General features: G+C 42.5%; 6 protein-coding genes and 1 long non-coding RNA gene across 9 annotated transcripts; 2 read left to right on the forward strand and 5 right to left on the reverse strand.

The window, feature by feature from the left end:
• Positions 1–193: 193 nt before the first annotated feature.
• On the reverse strand, positions 194–916 carry LOC101065247 (uncharacterized). Its single transcript, XM_003975427.2, has one exon. It carries the CDS (start codon positions 914–916, stop codon positions 203–205), a length of 714 nt encoding a protein of 237 aa, XP_003975476.1. The 3' UTR covers positions 194–202.
• Positions 917–1,650: 734 nt separating this feature from the next.
• yipf1 (Yip1 domain family, member 1) lies at positions 1,651–5,524 on the reverse strand. 2 transcript variants are annotated; one of them, XM_011616235.2, is made up of 10 exons: positions 5,404–5,524; positions 5,043–5,143; positions 4,785–4,924; positions 4,607–4,687; positions 4,440–4,527; positions 4,202–4,318; positions 3,947–4,113; positions 3,404–3,586; positions 2,381–2,481; positions 1,651–2,144 (listed from the first exon to the last, which is right to left on the reverse strand). In XM_011616235.2, the coding sequence occupies exons 2-9, from the start codon at positions 5,071–5,073 to the stop codon at positions 2,401–2,403; spliced, it is 888 nt and encodes a 295-aa protein (XP_011614537.2). In that variant the 5' UTR covers positions 5,074–5,143; positions 5,404–5,524; the 3' UTR covers positions 1,651–2,144; positions 2,381–2,400. The 2 variants fall into 2 exon arrangements, with proteins under 2 accessions (XP_011614537.2, XP_003975442.2); XM_003975393.3 differs by having other exon boundaries at positions 1,651–2,281.
• On the reverse strand, positions 2,510–3,397 carry LOC115247958 (uncharacterized). Its single transcript, XR_003887013.1, has 2 exons — positions 2,958–3,397; positions 2,510–2,874 (listed from the first exon to the last, which is right to left on the reverse strand). It is a non-coding gene; the product is annotated as an uncharacterized lncRNA (long non-coding RNA).
• A 1-nt stretch (position 5,525) lies between the features above and the next one.
• Positions 5,526–7,791, forward strand: lrrc42 (leucine rich repeat containing 42). Of its 2 annotated transcripts, none has more exons than XM_003975426.3 (7): positions 5,526–6,358; positions 6,427–6,558; positions 6,646–6,764; positions 6,863–6,948; positions 7,032–7,145; positions 7,223–7,307; positions 7,379–7,791. In XM_003975426.3, exons 1-7 carry the CDS (start codon positions 5,970–5,972, stop codon positions 7,663–7,665), a joined length of 1,212 nt encoding a protein of 403 aa, XP_003975475.1. In that variant the 5' UTR covers positions 5,526–5,969; the 3' UTR covers positions 7,666–7,791. The 2 variants fall into 2 exon arrangements, with proteins under 2 accessions (XP_003975475.1, XP_011614538.1); XM_011616236.2 differs by having other exon boundaries at positions 5,528–6,358; positions 6,643–6,764.
• Positions 7,792–8,111: 320 nt separating this feature from the next.
• tmem59 (transmembrane protein 59) lies at positions 8,112–10,759 on the reverse strand. The gene is made up of 8 exons (XM_003975392.3): positions 10,542–10,759; positions 10,217–10,322; positions 9,992–10,086; positions 9,767–9,919; positions 9,615–9,687; positions 9,135–9,258; positions 8,910–9,027; positions 8,112–8,789 (listed from the first exon to the last, which is right to left on the reverse strand). Exons 1-8 carry the CDS (start codon positions 10,695–10,697, stop codon positions 8,637–8,639), a joined length of 978 nt encoding a protein of 325 aa, XP_003975441.2. The 5' UTR covers positions 10,698–10,759; the 3' UTR covers positions 8,112–8,636.
• A 374-nt stretch (positions 10,760–11,133) lies between these two features.
• Positions 11,134–12,924, forward strand: tceanc2 (transcription elongation factor A (SII) N-terminal and central domain containing 2). Its single transcript, XM_003975391.3, has 4 exons — positions 11,134–11,529; positions 11,599–11,740; positions 12,029–12,222; positions 12,322–12,924. The coding sequence occupies exons 1-4, from the start codon at positions 11,425–11,427 to the stop codon at positions 12,508–12,510; spliced, it is 630 nt and encodes a 209-aa protein (XP_003975440.2). The 5' UTR covers positions 11,134–11,424; the 3' UTR covers positions 12,511–12,924.
• Positions 12,925–12,961: 37 nt separating this feature from the next.
• On the reverse strand, positions 12,962–16,355 carry cdcp2 (CUB domain containing protein 2). Its single transcript, XM_029831109.1, has 6 exons — positions 16,028–16,355; positions 15,480–15,827; positions 14,708–15,049; positions 13,669–14,022; positions 13,331–13,509; positions 12,962–13,267 (listed from the first exon to the last, which is right to left on the reverse strand). Exons 1-6 carry the CDS (start codon positions 16,353–16,355, stop codon positions 12,962–12,964), a joined length of 1,857 nt encoding a protein of 618 aa, XP_029686969.1.
• Between the last annotated feature and the right edge of the window lie 1,996 nt (positions 16,356–18,351).

Genomic DNA, 18,351 nt, shown 5'->3' on the forward strand with positions numbered 1-18,351 from the left:
AGTCAATGTCTGACTTAGATCTATTAAAAAAACAACTGTGATACATTTTGATAATCTGCTAAATGCAAAAGGCAACCAGACACTCAATAAATCAGATTCATTGTAAAGATACATTTAAACTTCTTGATTTATCTACTTGAAATTTTTGTCCCTTTTCCAGACTTTGTCATTACAGTTATTATTGGCTGTCGACAGCCAGTCTTTAGCTTTCATCCTGTAAGAAAGTATTCTTTTCATTATGGTAACCATTCCCATAAGGTGGAAAATTGTGATCCACAACGTTCCGAGAGAAATGCTTCATTTCAAAGGCATTGGCTGGGAGCTTTTGGGATGAACCGATGGACATCTCAGTCTGAATTGATTTATGGATTGATGGCTTTTGTCTTATTGCAGGTAAGGTGAACTGCTCCCTCTGGATCTTCTTGTCGTCCCACAACTTCAGCAGACGCCGCTGATTGTTTGTCATATCTTTGAGGTTTTGCTGCAGGGACTCCACTTTATCCTCCAGGATTGTTTTGGCGGTGACAGTGTTTGCCAACTCTGATGTCAGATCGTCAATGGTGAGGCTCAGTTTTCCAGTCTTCTCCACCAGGGAATTGCATTCACGCTCCTTTTCATGCAGGTCATTGATTACATCCTTTGTGGTCTTACCAGCAAATTTGGGGCTGCACTCGAGTCCAATCTCATTACGGAGAGCCTTCACTTGTTTCCTCAGCTCTCTGTTATCCACGGTCATGGCCTTCAGTTTCTGTTTCAGAGCCTCGTTTGTTCGCAGCCTGGACTCATACTGTCGGAGCTTCTCTCTCAGAATGCTTTCTCTGTGGATGGCATCATCTCTTTCCTGTCTAGATTTCTCCAAAAGTTTCAGTGTCTCAAATTTGGACACTTTCTCACCCTTAGGATTTGATGTTGCCATCCTAGGAAGCCCCAGAATCCTTTGTGAGACAAAGTTAAAAAGGCATTTTCTCCAAAAATGATCACAAGCCTTCCAAAATAATCCTTAGGGGCTGTGATGGGAGCTCCACCTCCAAACACCAGCAGCCACATGCATGCCTGACACTGAGGCAGGTGACATTCCTTCAACAGGGTTAGTCAGCTCCAGTGTAACTCAAAGCTGAGGCTAGAATAACCATTAATTAGGGTGCTGCTGTCTCTCTGACACAGTTTCAACTGACACAATTTATTTCCCCGCTATTTACCTAATGAGATCACTTTATAATATTGGGTCCAGCTTCTTTTTTTTTAATGGCAAATTTCTGCCAATGGTCCATTGCATGGAAAGTTCTGGCCACATGCTGCGTACCTGCAGAATGAGGCTTTACAGTGCATACATAAATTATATTTTCCACAGCAGGTGGTCTGTGCATCCAAACACTGACACCGTAGCCTGGGCCACAACTTCAGGGGGACGAGCTGGAAAACCTGTGGCAGCAGCCCACAACTCCCCTTTTAGATTATATGGTTGAGTCAGAACATCCACATTTAATTAATTCAAATGTCCAATTGTTAAAAGTTTTAAGTCATTCCATTTATCTCATTTCACATTAGGTTCAAAAGTGTTTCCCAAAATTTATTGAATAAAGAGCAGCACAAACTGTTTAAAATGCAGAACTGTTTATAAAATCTACTCAGTAAATGTCAAAGCCTGAATAAGACGCATAAAGATGTTTTTATTTGTTCTCTGCACTGAAAAACCAAATGAATTCCATATTTTACAAGTTATTACAGTTCATTACAATAAAAATATAGGCACTTATAAATGACAGTAAAATACAATAATTTGCAAATCCCAACTTTAAATTTACAGACATTGTTAATCAATCACAATTAATTATATAAAAATATGTGTACGACAAACCAACAACAGCCTAGAATGATTACTGCAACTGACCAACTATGGTAAGGATCACTGTGATGTGTAAAACAATAATGGTATTATCCAAAAGGAAGCTTAAAAGCCATCCCATTCAAAATAATGTAGATGTTGGATAGAGTGTTCTTTTTCAGATGTCACATCCTTTATACAAACACAGTTTTCAGGTTTCAAGCCAGAACGTCCGGGTGCAGGTGAAATCCAGACCACATGTGACATCATTACACCGTAACCGGATTCACTCTAATAAGGCAACAGGAGACCCACTAATCTAGAACAGAATAACACTTGTTTTAGGAAGGAGAGAAATCATGCAAAGGCAGTCCACTGTCAGCTGTAGAAGGTGAAAAAGCACTTGTTACATCCAAAAGACAAAAGTTCCACCGTGGATCCTTGGTGCTCACACAACTAAATGAAAGCGTTGAAATCAGCGAGAAAGGACGGTGTGAAAATCAGTATATTTGTGTGCACAGTGGGATAAACAGCATCTATGTCGCTATCGTTTACCTTCGCAGAACATGAGGGTTTCAGGTTGTAGGCAACACCTTAGCCGCACTTGTAACAGCAGCACTTTTAAGTACCGGGTCCAGTGTGCTGAAGAAATAAATCTGAAATTTAAAAAAAAACACAACATAAATATTACTACAATGAATAATATTGACGTGCCTTCAGTGTTTCCAGCATGTGAAACAAATGGAATATATGTGTTGATCGGTCTCGAGGGACGGGCTATCTTCACGTGACATAGGACACCTCTGTCGACATGAGCGTGTTCACAGGCAGCTGGGCAACAACAGCTCGCGCTCACACCGGTTAACGAACACAATTACAGTTTCCAATGAAGAGAGACCTTCCCAGAGGGAGTAACCATGACGCTATCGGGTAGAGCCTCGTCCCAGAAACGTGTGGGGTCAGACAGGCAAAAGCGTAACAGGACGGTGTCCGGTGTCCGGACTGGAGATTAGTGCAGCCAAATGGGAGGATTCAGTCTTGACAGGCATCTTGAATAAGATGAACACCCTAAACTGTTGTATTCAAAAGCAGGACAATTAAAGTAATTTACCACTACAGCTGCTTAACACACCTGGGCACGTTTTCTCAGGCTAAAGGGTTGACTTTCTCAGCCCTGTTGTGTCTGGAAAAGGGTGACGCCTGCACAATTATAAACAGGTGTGCAACAATCGTGACCATAAGACAAAACTGGTTTCACATCAATGGGAACAATGGGTTGGGTTTGGGTGGGTGTAGAGATTGAACATTAACTGAAAATAGAAATATACATTCAACTGTGTTATCTGTGTTGATAGTGTGTTCTTCTCTATCTTAATATAACCTGTAACTAACTGGCGTTAAACCCTCACCATAAGCTTACTTTTTATGATAAATGTCAGATATCAGTGCCTTTCTGAATTGATCTATTGATGAATACTTTTGTGATGCAAAAGCCCCAAACAAAATAGTCCATCCACACCGATTATCTAAAAGCTGACAAATTTGTAATAATTAGCAACTCCAAACAAGAACTTTTACCTTGCAACCAACAGCAAGTAGAACGTTGAGCACAACGATGGCTGACAGGACTGCAATGATAATTTTGGGGTGGTCGTCCCTCACTGCAGGCCAGAAAGTCATCACCAAAACAGATCCTGATAGACAGAGCGCCACCACGATAGAGCACCACCTCAGCCACTCATACGGAAGAATCCATAAGACCTTAAAGGATGTAGGAATGATTAGAGGAACCTGAGTAACTGATTTAAATTACCTGCCTTACCAATGTGTAATAACAAGTGTGTTAATGCAGCATATCAACAGTTAATCCATGAATACTGTAGAACACTTTCAACAAGCTCTGTGATGGTTCTTCCTGTCAACTTAGCAAAGGCATACCAACCTTTAATGAAACACAATAAATGACTTGTGTGTACATGTGTACGGGTGCGAAACCTGATAAACTACATTTCTTTCATGGAAAAGCAGGAAGGCAGTTAAACCAAATTTAGCATCAAAGCGATTGTGTATACACCGCAGAAAATAAATGAACATGCAGAGTTAGCCTTATGAAGTGCTTACCACGGCTGGAATGTAAATGGCAAGGGAATATCCATAGGCACACACAGTTTCCATAAAGGAATACGATACTAAGCTCATGACCTTGTTGTTTCTCCAGAACAAGAAACCCCACAGGGCAAGTGGCACCAACCAAGCATAGGTGAAGATGGCTGTTGCAGCGATGGTCACTGGAAAAAGCAGAAATATCAGAGATGTTTAACTACTCTTACATTCAACGTGGAGAATCGAATCCTTGACAAATAAAACATTTATCACCTTTTCTGAACTCTGGGGTATACAAATAGTTTGGTTTGCCCAAGTTTACCAGAAATTTGGATATGTTTCCACTAATGGCAATGGCAAACACAAGAGTGGTGCAAATCCAGAAAGGTCCTGAAAATACAGAGAGCGAAAAATGTAAATACAAACTACATTTATGGACAGAACTGTACACATTTTACAGTCTTTTAATTCACACAGATCTACAACAGATCAAGACGTCAAGAGTTTTTACCATAAAGGTCAGGATTTTGTCGCAGGTAGACGCGAATAAAGTTTTTTCTGGGCCAGGGAACCATTGAGCCTATGATTCTCTCTTTCACCTGAAAGACTTGTTGGGTTAGATCACATCGTAAAATTTCACACGAAAATGCAAATGCACTTTGACATAAAATGTATTACATGATGGGTCTCGATGTCAAAGAAGTTCTGATAATATTCAAATGTCCAAAAAGGGGTGCTTTTCTTTTGTCCAGAGAGAAGCTTCAAAACAGGAAGACAACAGGGATCAAACATGTTAAAGTTTGTTGATTATACGGAACTTGTCACTCCACAAAAATGCATATGTCTCAGTCCATACCTCTGTTTTATCATCACTGGAGAGAGGGTCATCATCAGCAGGAGTGAAATCAGCAGAACTCTTTGGCTTCTCAGCTTTGACATCTTCAATGCTGATGGTGACGTCTCTGTGACTTTCGAGCAAATTTTCGTCTTCGAATTCTTTTTTTAAAAACAGAAAACAAAACCTTTATAGCACCAGGTTCGTAAGTCACTATTAACTTTTTTTGTTGACACTATATTCGTATTTTTGAATAATTAGGACAGAAAATACACTCACCCCGAAACTGAAATGGATCTGTTGACGCCATTTAGATGGATTTTCTGTTTGAAAAGTTTCGCTACTCGGGAAGTTAAAATAAGTGGAGCCCAGTGGTTTAACTATAGAAAGACGTGAAACAAAATAGTGTATTTAACTTGAACTTATAACTCATTTATTCTGTTACTTCAAGGACTGTAATAAGACAGTTAAGAAAATATAGTTGAAAGTTAGCTTCAGCCAGCTATCAAGTCCCACCTGGCAGCTCATTCAAGATAAATTAACTATCGTTGAACATCGATAAATGGAAGGAAGTGCAAAATCTCCGATTGTATTTTTACAATGCACAGTGTATGACTATGCTAAAATAACAGACAGTTACCTTATAATTTCACAAATCTTAATCATTTCACTTGTGTCCGGACGTTGTTGCGTGGAACAGGATGTGACAGCCATGTAAACAAGGCTACTTCCGGTTAATAACACGTTTCATTGTAAGTGTCTGAACACTACAAAATGTGACAGATGTTCGTTTGTTCGCCTCAATCCAATGTATTTCAGGTCGAGAATAGAGTTTTTAACATATTGTTATCCGTTTTTGCAATTTGTGAACTTCAAATGAGTTTCTGTTATTGGTTGTTTTTTATTTTGAAGTCACATACCAAGGACTACGAATGGGAGAACTTGTCATTCCATCATGGAACTTTAAGAATATATTGAATGATTTAATTGCTTAGAATGAATAAACAAACAATATCAGGCGAATTAAATCATAGTAAGGTTTAAAAAAATGATTTCGTTTGCGTGGGTTTATCTAGTTTGGTCTCTCGACATCCAGATTATTGCTAACTAGCAGGTAGCTAGGCAGCTGCCTACCTCAGCCATAACCTCAATTTGAAAAAAATAGCACAAAAAATATTCTCGGATAAAAGAAAGCGTGGTCTTAACATGGATGGTAGCACCATTTATGTCCGTGATAGAGGCAATCTCCGTCGTGTGAGTGACATAGTATTAGCGCAACCAAAGCCGGGGTCGTCATGTAGAAGAGTAAATCCATTAGTTTTGAGAAAGAAGCACTTTATCTTCACCTACAATTCAGAGGGAAGTCTGAGATACACCACAAAATCCCTGTTTGACATCACTCTATTATTCGTAGCTGATAACATCCACAATGTGGAATCTCTGGTGGGTTTCCCAGAGCAAATAGGAGACAAACTTTTTGCAGCAGCTGAGGAGAACCATGTATTTTTAAACGCAGACATTGCCTCCAAAGCCATAAAGTTATTCAGCGATGCCTACGGTGGGATGGTGCTTGGATCCCTCTGTTTACGAAATAGGTAATTAACAGCGTGATCTCTGACCATTTTTCTCGTCCATACGTTTTAGCTTCTCTTACCCTTTTCAGGTTCCCACTCTTGCATGAGAGGATGGATGAAATAAAATCATTTCAGAGTTTGAAGTCTCTGGATCTCTTTGGCTGCAGACTGGGAGATAATCATGAGATATTCCTCCATCTAACAACCTCTTCACTGGCAAGGTAATTTCAGATTTGATCAAAGTTAGGACACTAACATTTGAACGAAAGGAAAATGTCAGTACAGTCCGTCCTTTGCTTCTTCAGCAGTCTGGTTGAGCTTTCCATCGGTGGCAACAGTCTGTCAGATGCTGGCCTGCAAAGACTAACTGCACCCATCCGGATGATGAAGAAGGGCTTCGATTGTCTTAAGTCCCTTGATATTTCACGTTAGTTTACAACATGTTTTAATCTTTATTCATCGCCAACCCTGAATTTAAATGCTCGCATTTATGCTGTTGTTCATCTGCTCTTTTTTCATACACAGATAACACAATCACAGACCGAGCGCTCCGATACCTTACGTGCCTCCACAAACTTGAAAAGCTCGATGTATCAGCGACTGGTTTGATGGTATGACAGAAACTGCAGAATAATTACTCAGCACATATGGCTGTGCCTTGTACTGCTGACAGACGTGTCATGTTCACTTACAGCTTGGTACAACTTTGAAAAACACCATAAGGGATCTGTTGGGGCTTATTTATTCAGAGAGACCATTGGACATCTTTGATCACGCTCGATGTAGAACAGCAGGTTGGGCAGAACAGGTATATATTAAGTGTTAGGTGGTCGTTCTTAAATGTAAAGGTCTCGCTATTACTGAAAGTGTGTGTTCCAATTTAAGGTTATAAACCAGTGGGAAATGTGTGGCCAACAAGTGAATAAGCTGAAGAAAATAGATGAATCCCGAGCATCAGCGCGTCGCTTTTGTAAGTAAGACAAGGCTGAGATTTATCAAAAAATAATAAGGATCATCTTTGAACTGTTCCCCTTCTTCTAGTTGGCAGGCAGAAATTTGTCAGAGACGTACTGAATGCAGCACCGGTGGCGTGCACGAGAGCTGAGGAAGCCAAGAGAGACGTTCTTCATTTTTACAGACCGGCAGCTTCCGCTCACCCACCAGACAGACAGACTCCTTCCTCAACTAGTCATCACCAAGCATTGCTGTCCTGTCAGAACCTCAAGAAAAGGCAACGGCTACCTGAAAACGGTGACGCTCCACGTCAGGGCCCTCCTAAGAAACCCACTCTCACTGCAGAGGACATTGACTTGTTGAGCAACTACTGACGTTTTTGTCCATGCAACATTCCAAAATAAGTTGGGAGCAAATAGATGATTTCCCAAATGCTCAAGTTTACTATAGTTTTGTTGCGCGTGTTCCATTCTACATATTTAATAAAGGTAAGAGTTTTGTAACTGCACAGTTGATTTTGTTTGGCAGAGGAGTATGTTGGTAAAAACAAAAGGCATTTTGAGGGCAGTGGGGAAGATATAAACTCTGAAGATCTGATCTAGATTTAACTCTCCAATGACATTTATTACATATAAAAACATCCATAACAACACTAAATGATAGTTATACTCCATTGTGATATACTTTAGTGTGACAGGAAATGACTATTGGTTGTAAACATTTAAAGAGGTAAGTTTCACATGGCATAACCAAGTGCATTTTAACTCGATATGGCTTCTTCAGTCGCAGAAAGAGTGTGATCACAAAAAAGGTAGGCAAAATGAGAACTTGACCTCATTGCATTTTATTCCAGTCTGTCAATGTAATAACAAGAACCATGAAGTAAAAGAAGCCTAGTGCATGTACCAAACACTATTAAAGATTAAAAGACGTAGGTAACATAAGACGTTATGGTAAAATTGAACATGTTTAACCACTATCAAAGGTGGAGGGGTTTGGGAATGAACCCTGCAAAACCAGCCACGAGATCATTATATGGTTTTCAAAAAAAAAAAAAAAAAGACCAACACACACCTAATATACAGCAAAATTTAGGAAAAAAATCCCCAAACCTATTTTACTGAACATAGCAAACTAGGATCCCTTCTGATTGGTACAAATATACAGAAAATAAACCTTGTAGTTTTCAAAGCTTCATAAGGGAGATCAATTGGATCAGAATTACAAAATGATCTGAAAGTAGTGACCCTTGCTTGGACCCCACAGGCAACAGGGCCACAGCATGAAAATCATCATGAATCTATTTGTAAAAAGGAGAGTATCCCTTCTCGATCATCTTTGGTTTCTAGATATTAGACTGGCCCAGGTTGACTTTAGAAGGGAGAGGCCCGGCCTCTTCTATGGGTGCTTTGGTGGTGATGATCAGCAGGGAGGATGCTGGATATGGGGTCAGTTTCTGTTTGCTCATGTACTCCTTGTCACCATAAATGCTCAATTTCTGGAGAGGGAAAGAACATACCACCTGTTAAACATTCTGCCTACTTTGTGAATGCATACTCTGAGCTGGTACGGTGGAAATAACACTGAACATCACCAGAAATCTAACCAGAAAACATACTTCAGCAGGTACGTATTGGTCCACAGCAGTCGCCACCGTGGCACAGCAGATCCAGATCAGAACCAGTACAGACAGGACAAGAGTTGTAGTGAGGATCCACCCAGGAAGCCAAGGGTTCCTGTGGGGACAAGATTGCATGTTACCCATCCTCTTGACTGACAGGGCTTGTATAGAAGCAAATCTACTTATTTTCTTCCTTGGAAAATGCAAACTGCGATGACCAACCTTGAAAGGCAGCTGAATAAGTTGTAGTCGTTATCGTAGCTGCGGTCGGTGTTCATGTCTCGGTCTCTCTCTTGGATTAAAGCACGATTGTACTCTTTGAAAATTGGGCTGCTCAATTCAGGGACTAGAAGACAGAAACAACAGATTGGCTGAAAGGGTGTGCCTTTACTGCATAGTCATAACACCAAAGTTCAGCATGTTTGACTAGTGTAAAAAAGATGGGCGTGTATGAGGACTCTACATGCATAATGCAGAATCAGTGTGACCGTTCGTGCAAACAACTATTTGCATTTTAATTTGGTCTGGCAAATATAGGGTCAAAGGATACAATTCAGAAGAACTCAGAGTTGCAGTTTGTGATAAATACACCGCATACTGTGAAAATTTCCACATCAAATTAATATAATGCAACAGTCAGTCAGCCAACGAACAATCACATCTGGAGTGAAAGAAAAAAGCAAAAAAAAGAGGGTGGCTTACAGCTTTTCTGTGGGTCCTCTTCGGCATCATTTTCCAGCTCAAACGGCGTGAAAAACTTGATTTGAGGTTCAGTCTGGTAAACAGAAGACAGAACACTGACAAATGTCCAATGCACACCAGTAGGACAGGGCAATAGCTTTTTCCTTGCGTACCTGGAAAATCACAACCTTGCCATCGTCGGCTTGGAGGTAGAATGTCCAGGAGGAAGTGATGAAGCTGTGGGCCTGGCTCATCACATCCTCCCATAACCCTCTGATCAGAGTCATGGGGTACAGCAGGTGAATCTTTGGCATCATGGAGTCCAACTGGGGAAAAAAGCAAATACTGTGAATACTTTTTTTGCAGTAATCTACGATCTGCAGGGAAACGTTACAAACCTCTTCCTGGCGTTGCACAGCAAATGGAAGCTGATTCTGGCACCCCAGATTGCATGCATATTGCGTTTCAGAGTCATTGTAGGCTTCACGACAAGCTGTTTTTATTTTTTTTGAAGAGCAAAGCATGTAGATTAGTGACAATAGATCTAAAATGGACGAGATTAGCCGGGCGTGTCACTGCCCGGAGCAGGACTGAACAGACCAAGAGGTTAAAGCCTAACTTACTTGATTCACAGTCGATTTTGGTCTGTTTCAGATCTTTACTCTCACGAACGAACCGACAAATGGAGAAGAGACGGCAGCCTCTCTGACAGGCGTAAAGTTCATCCTCCTAAACAGTCAAAACAACCGGTTGAATGGCATCCGTGACAAATGACGCACTTCCAGACATCGACGTTATCCGCCATAAGCAATATGTCGCAAATAGCAAGTTAAATGGGTAAAAGACGGGTACAGTCACACATATTTTATTTTGATTCGTCGAGTTATAAAAGGTTAACTGAGGCTAGCAAATATTAGGTTCACTTAACTCGTCACGGAAGGGACTTACCCGTGGATAGGTGTGCAGGCTATATGTCATTTCGCACGACTTTTGACAAGATACAGTGTTTCCCAAAACGCTGTCAAACACATCTGGAGAAGCAGATGTATATGCAAACAGGACAAACAGTCCCAGAACATAGAAGGGGGACGGCAGGACGTCCATTGTGACTGAGAAAAACAAAACAAACAACACTCTTCTTCTTCCTGATTAATCTGCTCGCTAATCTCGGGGGAACTCGTCTTAACGCGAGAAGCTAAGGTGCGTTTAAAGACTCTACGTAGATTCCTCTATTATTTTACAGCGTTACCAAAATTTCACTTTAAACTCAATATTCAATCGGAATAAATATCAAACTAAAGGGCAATTTATTGAATTTGCCATTAAATCTTTGTATGTCTTTGTACATTTCAATTGGCCAAAGATATCCTGCATAAAGTACATTTACATTACACCATATATTATCTTCAGAAAACAATTATCACAAATGAGAATTTAGGATGAAAATGAAAAAATGAAAAAAACATTTAGAATTACTGCATTAGCGCGACAAATTATATCCAAAAATAAATGACCAAAGGGTTTGCATGTAGTTATTTACTTTCCGACAGCCATAAAGGCACCCTTTACAGGACTTGCCAGTGTTATGCCGTAACCAAGAGATGTATTTATCTAAATTTATAATAGATTCGTTGATTTAATGTTGCCGATATTTAGTGAAGTAGTAACCAGCGCCAACTTAGCCAACAATGAACTCAACATTTTAATATGGAGATAGAGACAGGCAGCGCTGCTTGGATTAGCATAGCAGTTAGCAACCACATTTGATCAGTGTCTTGTTCTGTAGGAATTCTGTAACATTTCTGTAACTTTCTGATTTTTCGACTTTATAATGGACAAGTTTTTAGTGAGGGGAAAACTCCCAAAAGGGGAAACTCCCAAAATATCGAAAAGTAAAGATAGGATTTATAAGCAAACAACGATCGAATCTTTAAGGGTAAGATACAAAAGTGAATGAAATCTCCATTTAACTATTCTCATTTTATTATTGTCCATTTCTTTTTAGAGGGTTGTTGTGATCGAGGACATCATGCGCTATAAATCCATGTTGGAGCTGCCCCAGCAGAGCAAAGACAACCTGCTGTCTGCTCTGACAGACTTGAGCAAGAAGATCCCATCCAGAGAAGTGCTTAAGTCTACAAAGATAGGTAGAATGCATTTTATTGTGCACTGCATGCTCCATGGACTGTAAAAAGCATCAATGCATTAAACATTACAACAAAAATATGCATTCCATAGGTTTAATATGTTGTTCCCTTCAGTGCAGCTGGAGTTAAGAACTCACAAAGGCAAACAGCCTGCAACTATTGTTTTCCTTCACACACACACACACACACACACACACACACACACACACACACACATGCACCACATATTTATTAGACTCCCAAAAGACTAATTGGTTAAAGAGATGATGAAACTGTCTCCCCTCTAAGGTCACGTTGTCAACAAAATGCGGAAGCATCTGGACCCCGAGGTGAGTTCCATGGCAGCAAAGGTTTACACTGAGTGGAGGACGTTCATCGAGGAGAATTCCAATAAGCCGTCTATTGAAGTGCGTTCGGACAAACAGTCTGAAGGACTCAGGAGCAACGCAAGAAGGCTAATGTCTGAAAGCCTCCGGGTCAAGGTGAGAGTCAGAGTTTCGGCCACATTGGCTATAGCAGCAAATCCTTCCTTCTGAGGCACATTTATTGCTGGTTTGCTTAAATGATCCACTGATCAACAGGAGGACTGTGGCCTCGTCGACAACGTGGAGAGGGAGGTGTTTCACCAGAGTTCCCGGTTAGTCAGCGGCTCGTACAGGAGGACAGTTCGAGCCCTAGTGTTCGCCTTTAAACACAACCCGGAGATCAGGGGCCAAGTGAAGGACAACAAGATATCAGTCGACCAACTGGTCTCCAAATATAAGAAATGACTGGTAATTAACTCTACCAATCGAGTTAACTTAAGGTGAACATTTTAAGTTTCTTTTAAAGCAATTTTTGCCAATTTCGAGGCAGAATAACTGGTGAAATGACCAGCTACATTATTGTGCCTATTCTGAACAGTAAATGAACCATTCAGATGAGGTTATTTTACTTGAACTTTTTAATAATGTCTGCACATTTTTCTTTGTACAAGGTTTTTATTTTCTATAAAAATACTTTGTGGCACATCAGATTACATTATTGTAAATGCTTTTAAGTAACAGTAAAGGTTAACGAGTAATTGGTGTTGGTCGTGATGATGCAAATCCCTCATTACAGAATTTTTTTTTTTTTTGTTGAGCGGTCTTTTTTTGTACTGTCACTGTCATTTTTATAGAAAATTAATACAGTCGATGAGCCCCGCCACGGATTTCTCTCCATTTCGGTCTTTACATCTGCCTAAAGCAGAACCAGCCACACTATAGCGATCATCATGAGGATAACAGCCAGAACGCAGATGCTTATGAAGACGATGTCGCTCAAGTCGTGCGGCTCAGCCTGTGGATCCCCCGCCGCGCCTTCAGTGCCTCTTTCGCTCTGCTGGGCCTGCTCCTCCAGGCAGCGCTCCTCTTCAGAGATGATAGACACCGACGCTACCTTCCGCAAAGCATCGCACTGCACCTTGTACTCTTGCACGTTCTGCTGCTTCCCGTCGGAGAAATCGATGTAGAGCTTGTTGACCAGCACAGTGATGTTCTGATGCTTCTGTAGGTGGATCGAGAGGTCACGCAAAAGCAACAACACATCTGAAAGAATGAACTTAGTCACCTGGCCGGCGGTGCCACAGTTCACAAACTGGGCTAGAATCTTGTACGCCGTGGAGGTCAGCTGGGCCGTGCAGGTCGGGTTTCCAAGGTAGATGCTCTCTCGGTCCAGCCGGGGTAAGGACTGTTGGGGGATCAAAATGGTGAATTCTGATCTTGTGCAGCTCACGTTAACGGGCACCACTTGGACCATGGGAAGGAAGAGAGAACAGAAAAGTCACAGCATACATCTGTATGGAAGAGGGTCATATATAAGGAAGAGTTGTTCTCGGAGATAAATGCTGCGGCCTCAGGAAGAGTAGCTTCAGCAGCAAATCACGCCGGCAGCTGGAGAACATTTACCACCGAGATAAGCCGCGGTGAATCCTCTGTGAGCTTCATTTCTGTCTGTGCTGAGCACCACCAGCAACTTGTTGCCCCTTGAGACGAGCGAGGGAGGCCGCTCGCCGCCGCACCAGCGACCCAGCATGGGATCGGCCTGGCTGTCCCCGTCGTAGACCGTGACCGAGTCGTAGTCGCACTCGCCCGAGAGGCTGTTGCGTTCCTCCAAGTCCAAAAAAGGAAAAAAGAGCTTGACCCGGTAGCCGGAGGCCTGCGTGATGCCCCAGTGGCAGTTGATGTTGTTCGGGTAGATGTTTGGAAAACGGGGGCTGCTAAAGGTGCCGCTTACTGCTACCAGCACCTGCTGGCATTCACCTGTAGAGCACAGACGTAAGTTAGGGTTCTTCAGGACTACAGAGGGCAGTTTTATGGCAGATACCTGTACTCTGATCTTGTCTAACCATGATTGTTCAAGGATTTTTTTGGTTTTAACACCTGGATGGTAATAAGTTGATTCTCATCCTCTGCCAGACAGGGTAGAAAATGCCTGAGCAGGGGTGGGGAGGATTTGTCCGCACCCCTTCTGCAACTATCACAGGATTTTCCTCCTCTTGCCAATTTTCCTAAACCTCCGCAAGGTGAAGTTTGAGATGAGCTGCCTGAAAAGTATTCCGCCGTCTTTCAGTTGGATACGGCTCCTGGCCCGCTCACCTCAAAAACCTCTCCAGACTTCTTTTTTTCCTTGTTCGCGGGTACGCGTGGTGTAATGAGCTCCGTGCTCTAGTGCTTCGCATTGTGGTAGAAGTGTTCCATTTCCATTTCATCTGACAGAATAAGGCGTCCCTTTTTTATTTTTGATCCAAAGCTCCACGTCTTGGACTCCTTTCAAATGTATCCTTCGGCAGATCTATGAGTCTTCGCCGTGGACTGTTCTGTCTGATTTAAGGGGAGATTTTCCTAAATCACGTTTCTCTAGGGAACTAATCCAATATGGATTGGAGGAGGTCAAAAGTTTTAGCATTTTTACTGTTTTGAGGTTGAGCTCACCCGACTTTCCTACCTGAGTAGTAGTAGGCCTTGAAGCCGCGCCCTCCGATGTTAAAGTCAGATTTGAAGGCCACCAGAAGGTTGTTGGAAGTGGTGACAACCCGTGGGGGCTTATCGGCCCCACAGTAGTTTCCCAGGTGGCGGTGGGTGACTGTCGGGCCGTCAAACAGAGCCACAAAGTCAAAATTGCATCCCTCGTTGTTCTCCAGCTGGAAGTCCAGGAAGACCAAGGTGACGAGGCTGGCGTTGGACACGCGGATGGTCCACGTGCAGTCGGCATTATTGTTGTACTCCAGAGGGTAACCTGGGCTGGAGATTTCACCAGACAGACCAGTTAGGACTCCACCACACATATCTAGAGAGAAACAAAATCACATTAGATTAGCCACTGATGTTTTACCACTTTACCTTCAGTAAAAATGGAATGGCTGTGGCTGAATCGTGTTACTGATGTTGAGGGCCACTTGGAGCTGGGTTTTCTTGTGTTTACCACAGACCCACCCATTGTTGTTTAAGTCCAGCCACGCACCACTCCAGGTGACGTGCTGTAGATCATTCAAATACAGCCCCCTGTGGGCACCGCTAGAAGGTTTGAAAGATGTGAACGTGAAAACTATCGTGACTTCAGTTTAATCTGTAAGATAATGTTTTGTGTCACTTAAGACCTCTGAGATCAAGACATATTAGCTTAAAGCCACGAGTTCCGGGATTGTCAGAAAAAATCAGCTTAAGTTTCGGGCGGTTATCCAACCGACGCGTCAAACTCCGTCAGCCGTGACTGTTACCTTTTCTGTAGCCAACACTGAAGCCCCTGTAGGCCACATGCCGGTCAGAATGGAAGATGATTGACATGACGTTCCATGAAGAGGTGAACTGTGGCGGGGAGACATCACCGCAAAAGGCCCCCAGGAGGTTGCCCTCATCCTCAGCCACACCGTTGTAGATCTTGATGTAGTCGTAGGAGCAGCTGGCGTGGTGCTCCAGCTCAAAGTGGTGGAAGGTGAGGTGAACAGAGGAGCCCTCAGCCACCACAATCAGCCAGGAACAGTCGCTGTTGTAGGGGTAACGGCTGGGGAAGTTTGGGCTGGAGATATTACCAGAGGATGCAGAGAGGATCCCTCCACATTTGAAGCCTTTGTGACCAGAGAAGTTTCACATTAGCTCAAAGATTTTAGATGGAATTCAAGGTAGCTGGAAGGACCTCTGACACTATTACAAGTTTGCATCGAACAACTGTTCTCCAACTCCCTAGAGCTGCATGTACAAAAGCTGCAGGATAAAGCTCTCCATCTGCTCTAAGCTTTGCTCTCTATATAACGGATTGGCGACTTACCTTTTTCAGAATCAGCCTTGTCAACAAGCAGGAGTAAATATATGAGCGCAGCCGCCCGGAGACCCATGCTGTAATTGTTGATTCGGCTTTTGTCACGCCTCAGCTGCAGCACCGGCGGAGACCGACAACGGAAGTTTTCGAACGCACAGCCTTGAGACATCAGCCGTGGTGCCTGCAGAGGTAATGGGACTTTGAAAAATTCATCCACCAACCCGAAAGAGGAATCTGACACCCACCAGTGCTGTGCTTTGGCCTCCTCTCTAAATTTTAATGACTCCAGCGAGCACAGGTGGCACGCCAGGACACTGTTTAGAGCGAAGCCATGCATTTTTGATGCCTTGCTCTCTGTTTCACACGTGCACCAAGTGGCTGCAAGTGAAAAGACAGGACGAAAGGCCTTGAAATTAATTAATGACTGGCTTCACTGATGATATAACAGAACAGCCAGAAACGGCTGCACCTAAGGAATACTTTCACTATAATACTGTAAAAAGATGTTTTATTTTTTGTTTGGCCCTTTGTGCATATGGAATTCTGTATTACATATGTTGCGTGGAAGCTAGTGTGTATTTCTGAAGATGTACGTTCACAGAGGTTGTAGCTCTTGCATTTGAAGACATGTCGTTTTCTGCTACTCGTGTTTCCAATTGTGTCAACATACATTTACATCAATTGATCAATTTTCCGAAATCAATTATTTGTGCAAATAAGCAGCAGAAAAAAGTGTGTGTGGCAACAATTATTGCTGTTGAATCTGCCGCAGCAAGCTTTGTACTGCAGTACCCGCGCAAGCCTGCTAGATGGCGCTGTTGCGTCGCTGTAGTCAGACGGTGACACTCACCCCTGGCTTTTGAAAAAGTCATATGGAGCACTAAGCTGAAATAAATAAGAAAGTGATTAAAATCAGGCAACTGTTTTTCACATAGCAGTTCCTGGAACTAATGTGAACCGCTTTGCCTTTGAATTTTAATTCTGTCCTCTGAAAGACTCGTCATTGTTCAAGGATGCGGATGCTGGGAAATGTGTTTCAGGCAGATACCATTTGTACAGAACAATTAAATCACCTATTAGAATGTAAATATTTAAAAGAAATGAATACAGTCAAATCCTTGGGGACATTCCCGCAGATTAAAGCGGAGGTGATAAACAGCCTTCCGACTGGGGGATCCCTCTGAGGGCGTCATGTTGTGAAAGAAAATCATATACATTTGGATTTTTAGCATTGCAGTTGCAGAGTGTTTATTGTTCAACGCCACCTCATCATATTCACTCTACATCCCTCCTTCGAATTGTCAGGGTTTAGCTGAGCGCTCGCAGGCGGAGACGCCTCTCTGCCATGTCCCCCCTGCTGGATGATCAATAATAAAAATTCTAAAGAAGAAAATCGTAAAATGTAATGCGTTTACAAAGCATCTTTCTACGCGTCGGGACGTTTTAAGTTGGACCCTGCTGCGGCTGCTCTGAGGGGGAGGAATGAGATGAAAGCAAAGGCGTCGTCGGACAATCAAAAGTTAATGTTTCTGCGTCATCCTGCAGTTCAGTGAGTGAATTATGCGATGTGTCTCACAATATTTTCCTTTTGGAAAATGTATTTCTGGCAGAAAAGACCAAATGATAGCCTTGAACCAACCCCCCTACACACACACACACACACACACACTAGGCATCATTATTAGAGTATCTGGAAAATGTATGGAGAGCGGTTATGAAGCTTTCAGATCTGCAGCAGCCAGAGAAAACAAGCATGTACCTTGTATTCCCAGTTGGGGCTCCTACAGATACCCCCCCTCCCCTCCCCCACTCACCACAGGCATTGCTAACATCTCCTGCACTACTTTACCACAATCCCACCTTTGATCTCGACCAAGGACAATGCCGATACGTCACTGCACCAAGCGTGCAGATTTGATTACGGCCATTAATGGGCTGAACCTCTCCTCACATTTACGAGGCCAATGAACTCCATTCTCCAAGTTAAAGAGCAAAAAGGAGGCAGAACCAGCTCCGCTGGGTAACGACGCTCTCCGGTAACCACGCCGTGCTGAATCAGACGAGACGGATCTTCCTTTTGTGCCATTTTACGTATTTAATTACACAAATAATGAGACACTGAGACAGCTCCAAGGCCTTTTATAGATTACTTAGCAGCTTCACTTAGGGGTACCTTTGCTCCCCCCAACCAAAAAAATTTGTCCTTTGTTTGGCTGTAATGACTGCAGCAGAGATAAATCCCCTTGAAGATTGGATTTGAAAGATTTCCATTGGAGGAGCAATATTGTAGAATTGGATTCATATTAATTAAGTCGTATTCCCGAGACAATAAT

The sequence above is a fragment of the Takifugu rubripes genome, chromosome 22, assembly GCF_901000725.2.
Source record: "Takifugu rubripes chromosome 22, fTakRub1.2, whole genome shotgun sequence".
Taxonomy (NCBI): Eukaryota; Metazoa; Chordata; class Actinopteri; order Tetraodontiformes; family Tetraodontidae; genus Takifugu; species Takifugu rubripes.

Excerpts from the sequence above, each read along its gene's own strand:
- lrrc42 (XM_011616236.2), top strand. The coding sequence starts at position 5,970 with ATGGATGGTAGCACCATTTATGTCCGTGATAGAGGCAATCTCCGTCGT. Across the intron at positions 6,765-6,862 it reads TAAGTCCCTTGATATTTCAC|ATAACACAATCACAGACCGA; the intron begins GTTAGTTTACAA and ends TTTCATACACAG. Across the intron at positions 7,308-7,378 it reads AGCATCAGCGCGTCGCTTTT|TTGGCAGGCAGAAATTTGTC; the intron begins GTAAGTAAGACA and ends CCCTTCTTCTAG.
- yipf1 (XM_011616235.2), bottom strand. The coding sequence starts at position 5,073 with ATGGCGTCAACAGATCCATTTCAGTTTCGGG. Across the intron at positions 4,319-4,439 it reads ACAAAATCCTGACCTTTATG|GACCTTTCTGGATTTGCACC; the intron begins GTAAAAACTCTT and ends CTGTATTTTCAG. Across the intron at positions 2,482-3,403 it reads TACTTGCTGTTGGTTGCAAG|ATTTATTTCTTCAGCACACT; the intron begins GTAAAAGTTCTT and ends TTTAAATTTCAG.
- tceanc2 (XM_003975391.3), top strand. The coding sequence starts at position 11,425 with ATGGACAAGTTTTTAGTGAGGGGAAAACTCCCAAAAGGGGAAACTCCC. Across the intron at positions 11,741-12,028 it reads GCTTAAGTCTACAAAGATAG|GTCACGTTGTCAACAAAATG; the intron begins GTAGAATGCATT and ends CTCCCCTCTAAG. Across the intron at positions 12,223-12,321 it reads CTGAAAGCCTCCGGGTCAAG|GAGGACTGTGGCCTCGTCGA; the intron begins GTGAGAGTCAGA and ends ACTGATCAACAG.
- LOC101065247 (XM_003975427.2), bottom strand. The coding sequence starts at position 916 with ATGGCAACATCAAATCCTAAGGGTGAGAAAGTGTCCAAATTTGAGACA.
- tmem59 (XM_003975392.3), bottom strand. The coding sequence starts at position 10,697 with ATGGACGTCCTGCCGTCCCCCTTCTATGTTCTGGGACTGTTTGTCCTG. Across the intron at positions 9,920-9,991 it reads CTGTGCAACGCCAGGAAGAG|TTGGACTCCATGATGCCAAA; the intron begins GTTTGTAACGTT and ends TTTTTTCCCCAG. Across the intron at positions 9,688-9,766 it reads GCAAGGTTGTGATTTTCCAG|ACTGAACCTCAAATCAAGTT; the intron begins GTACGCAAGGAA and ends TCTGTTTACCAG.
- cdcp2 (XM_029831109.1), bottom strand. The coding sequence starts at position 16,355 with ATGCATGGCTTCGCTCTAAACAGTGTCCTGGCGTGCCACCTGTGCTCG. Across the intron at positions 15,050-15,479 it reads CAGTGTTGGCTACAGAAAAG|ATATGTGTGGTGGAGTCCTA; the intron begins GTAACAGTCACG and ends GTTTCTCTCTAG. Across the intron at positions 14,023-14,707 it reads CAAGGCCTACTACTACTCAG|GTGAATGCCAGCAGGTGCTG; the intron begins GTAGGAAAGTCG and ends TGTGCTCTACAG.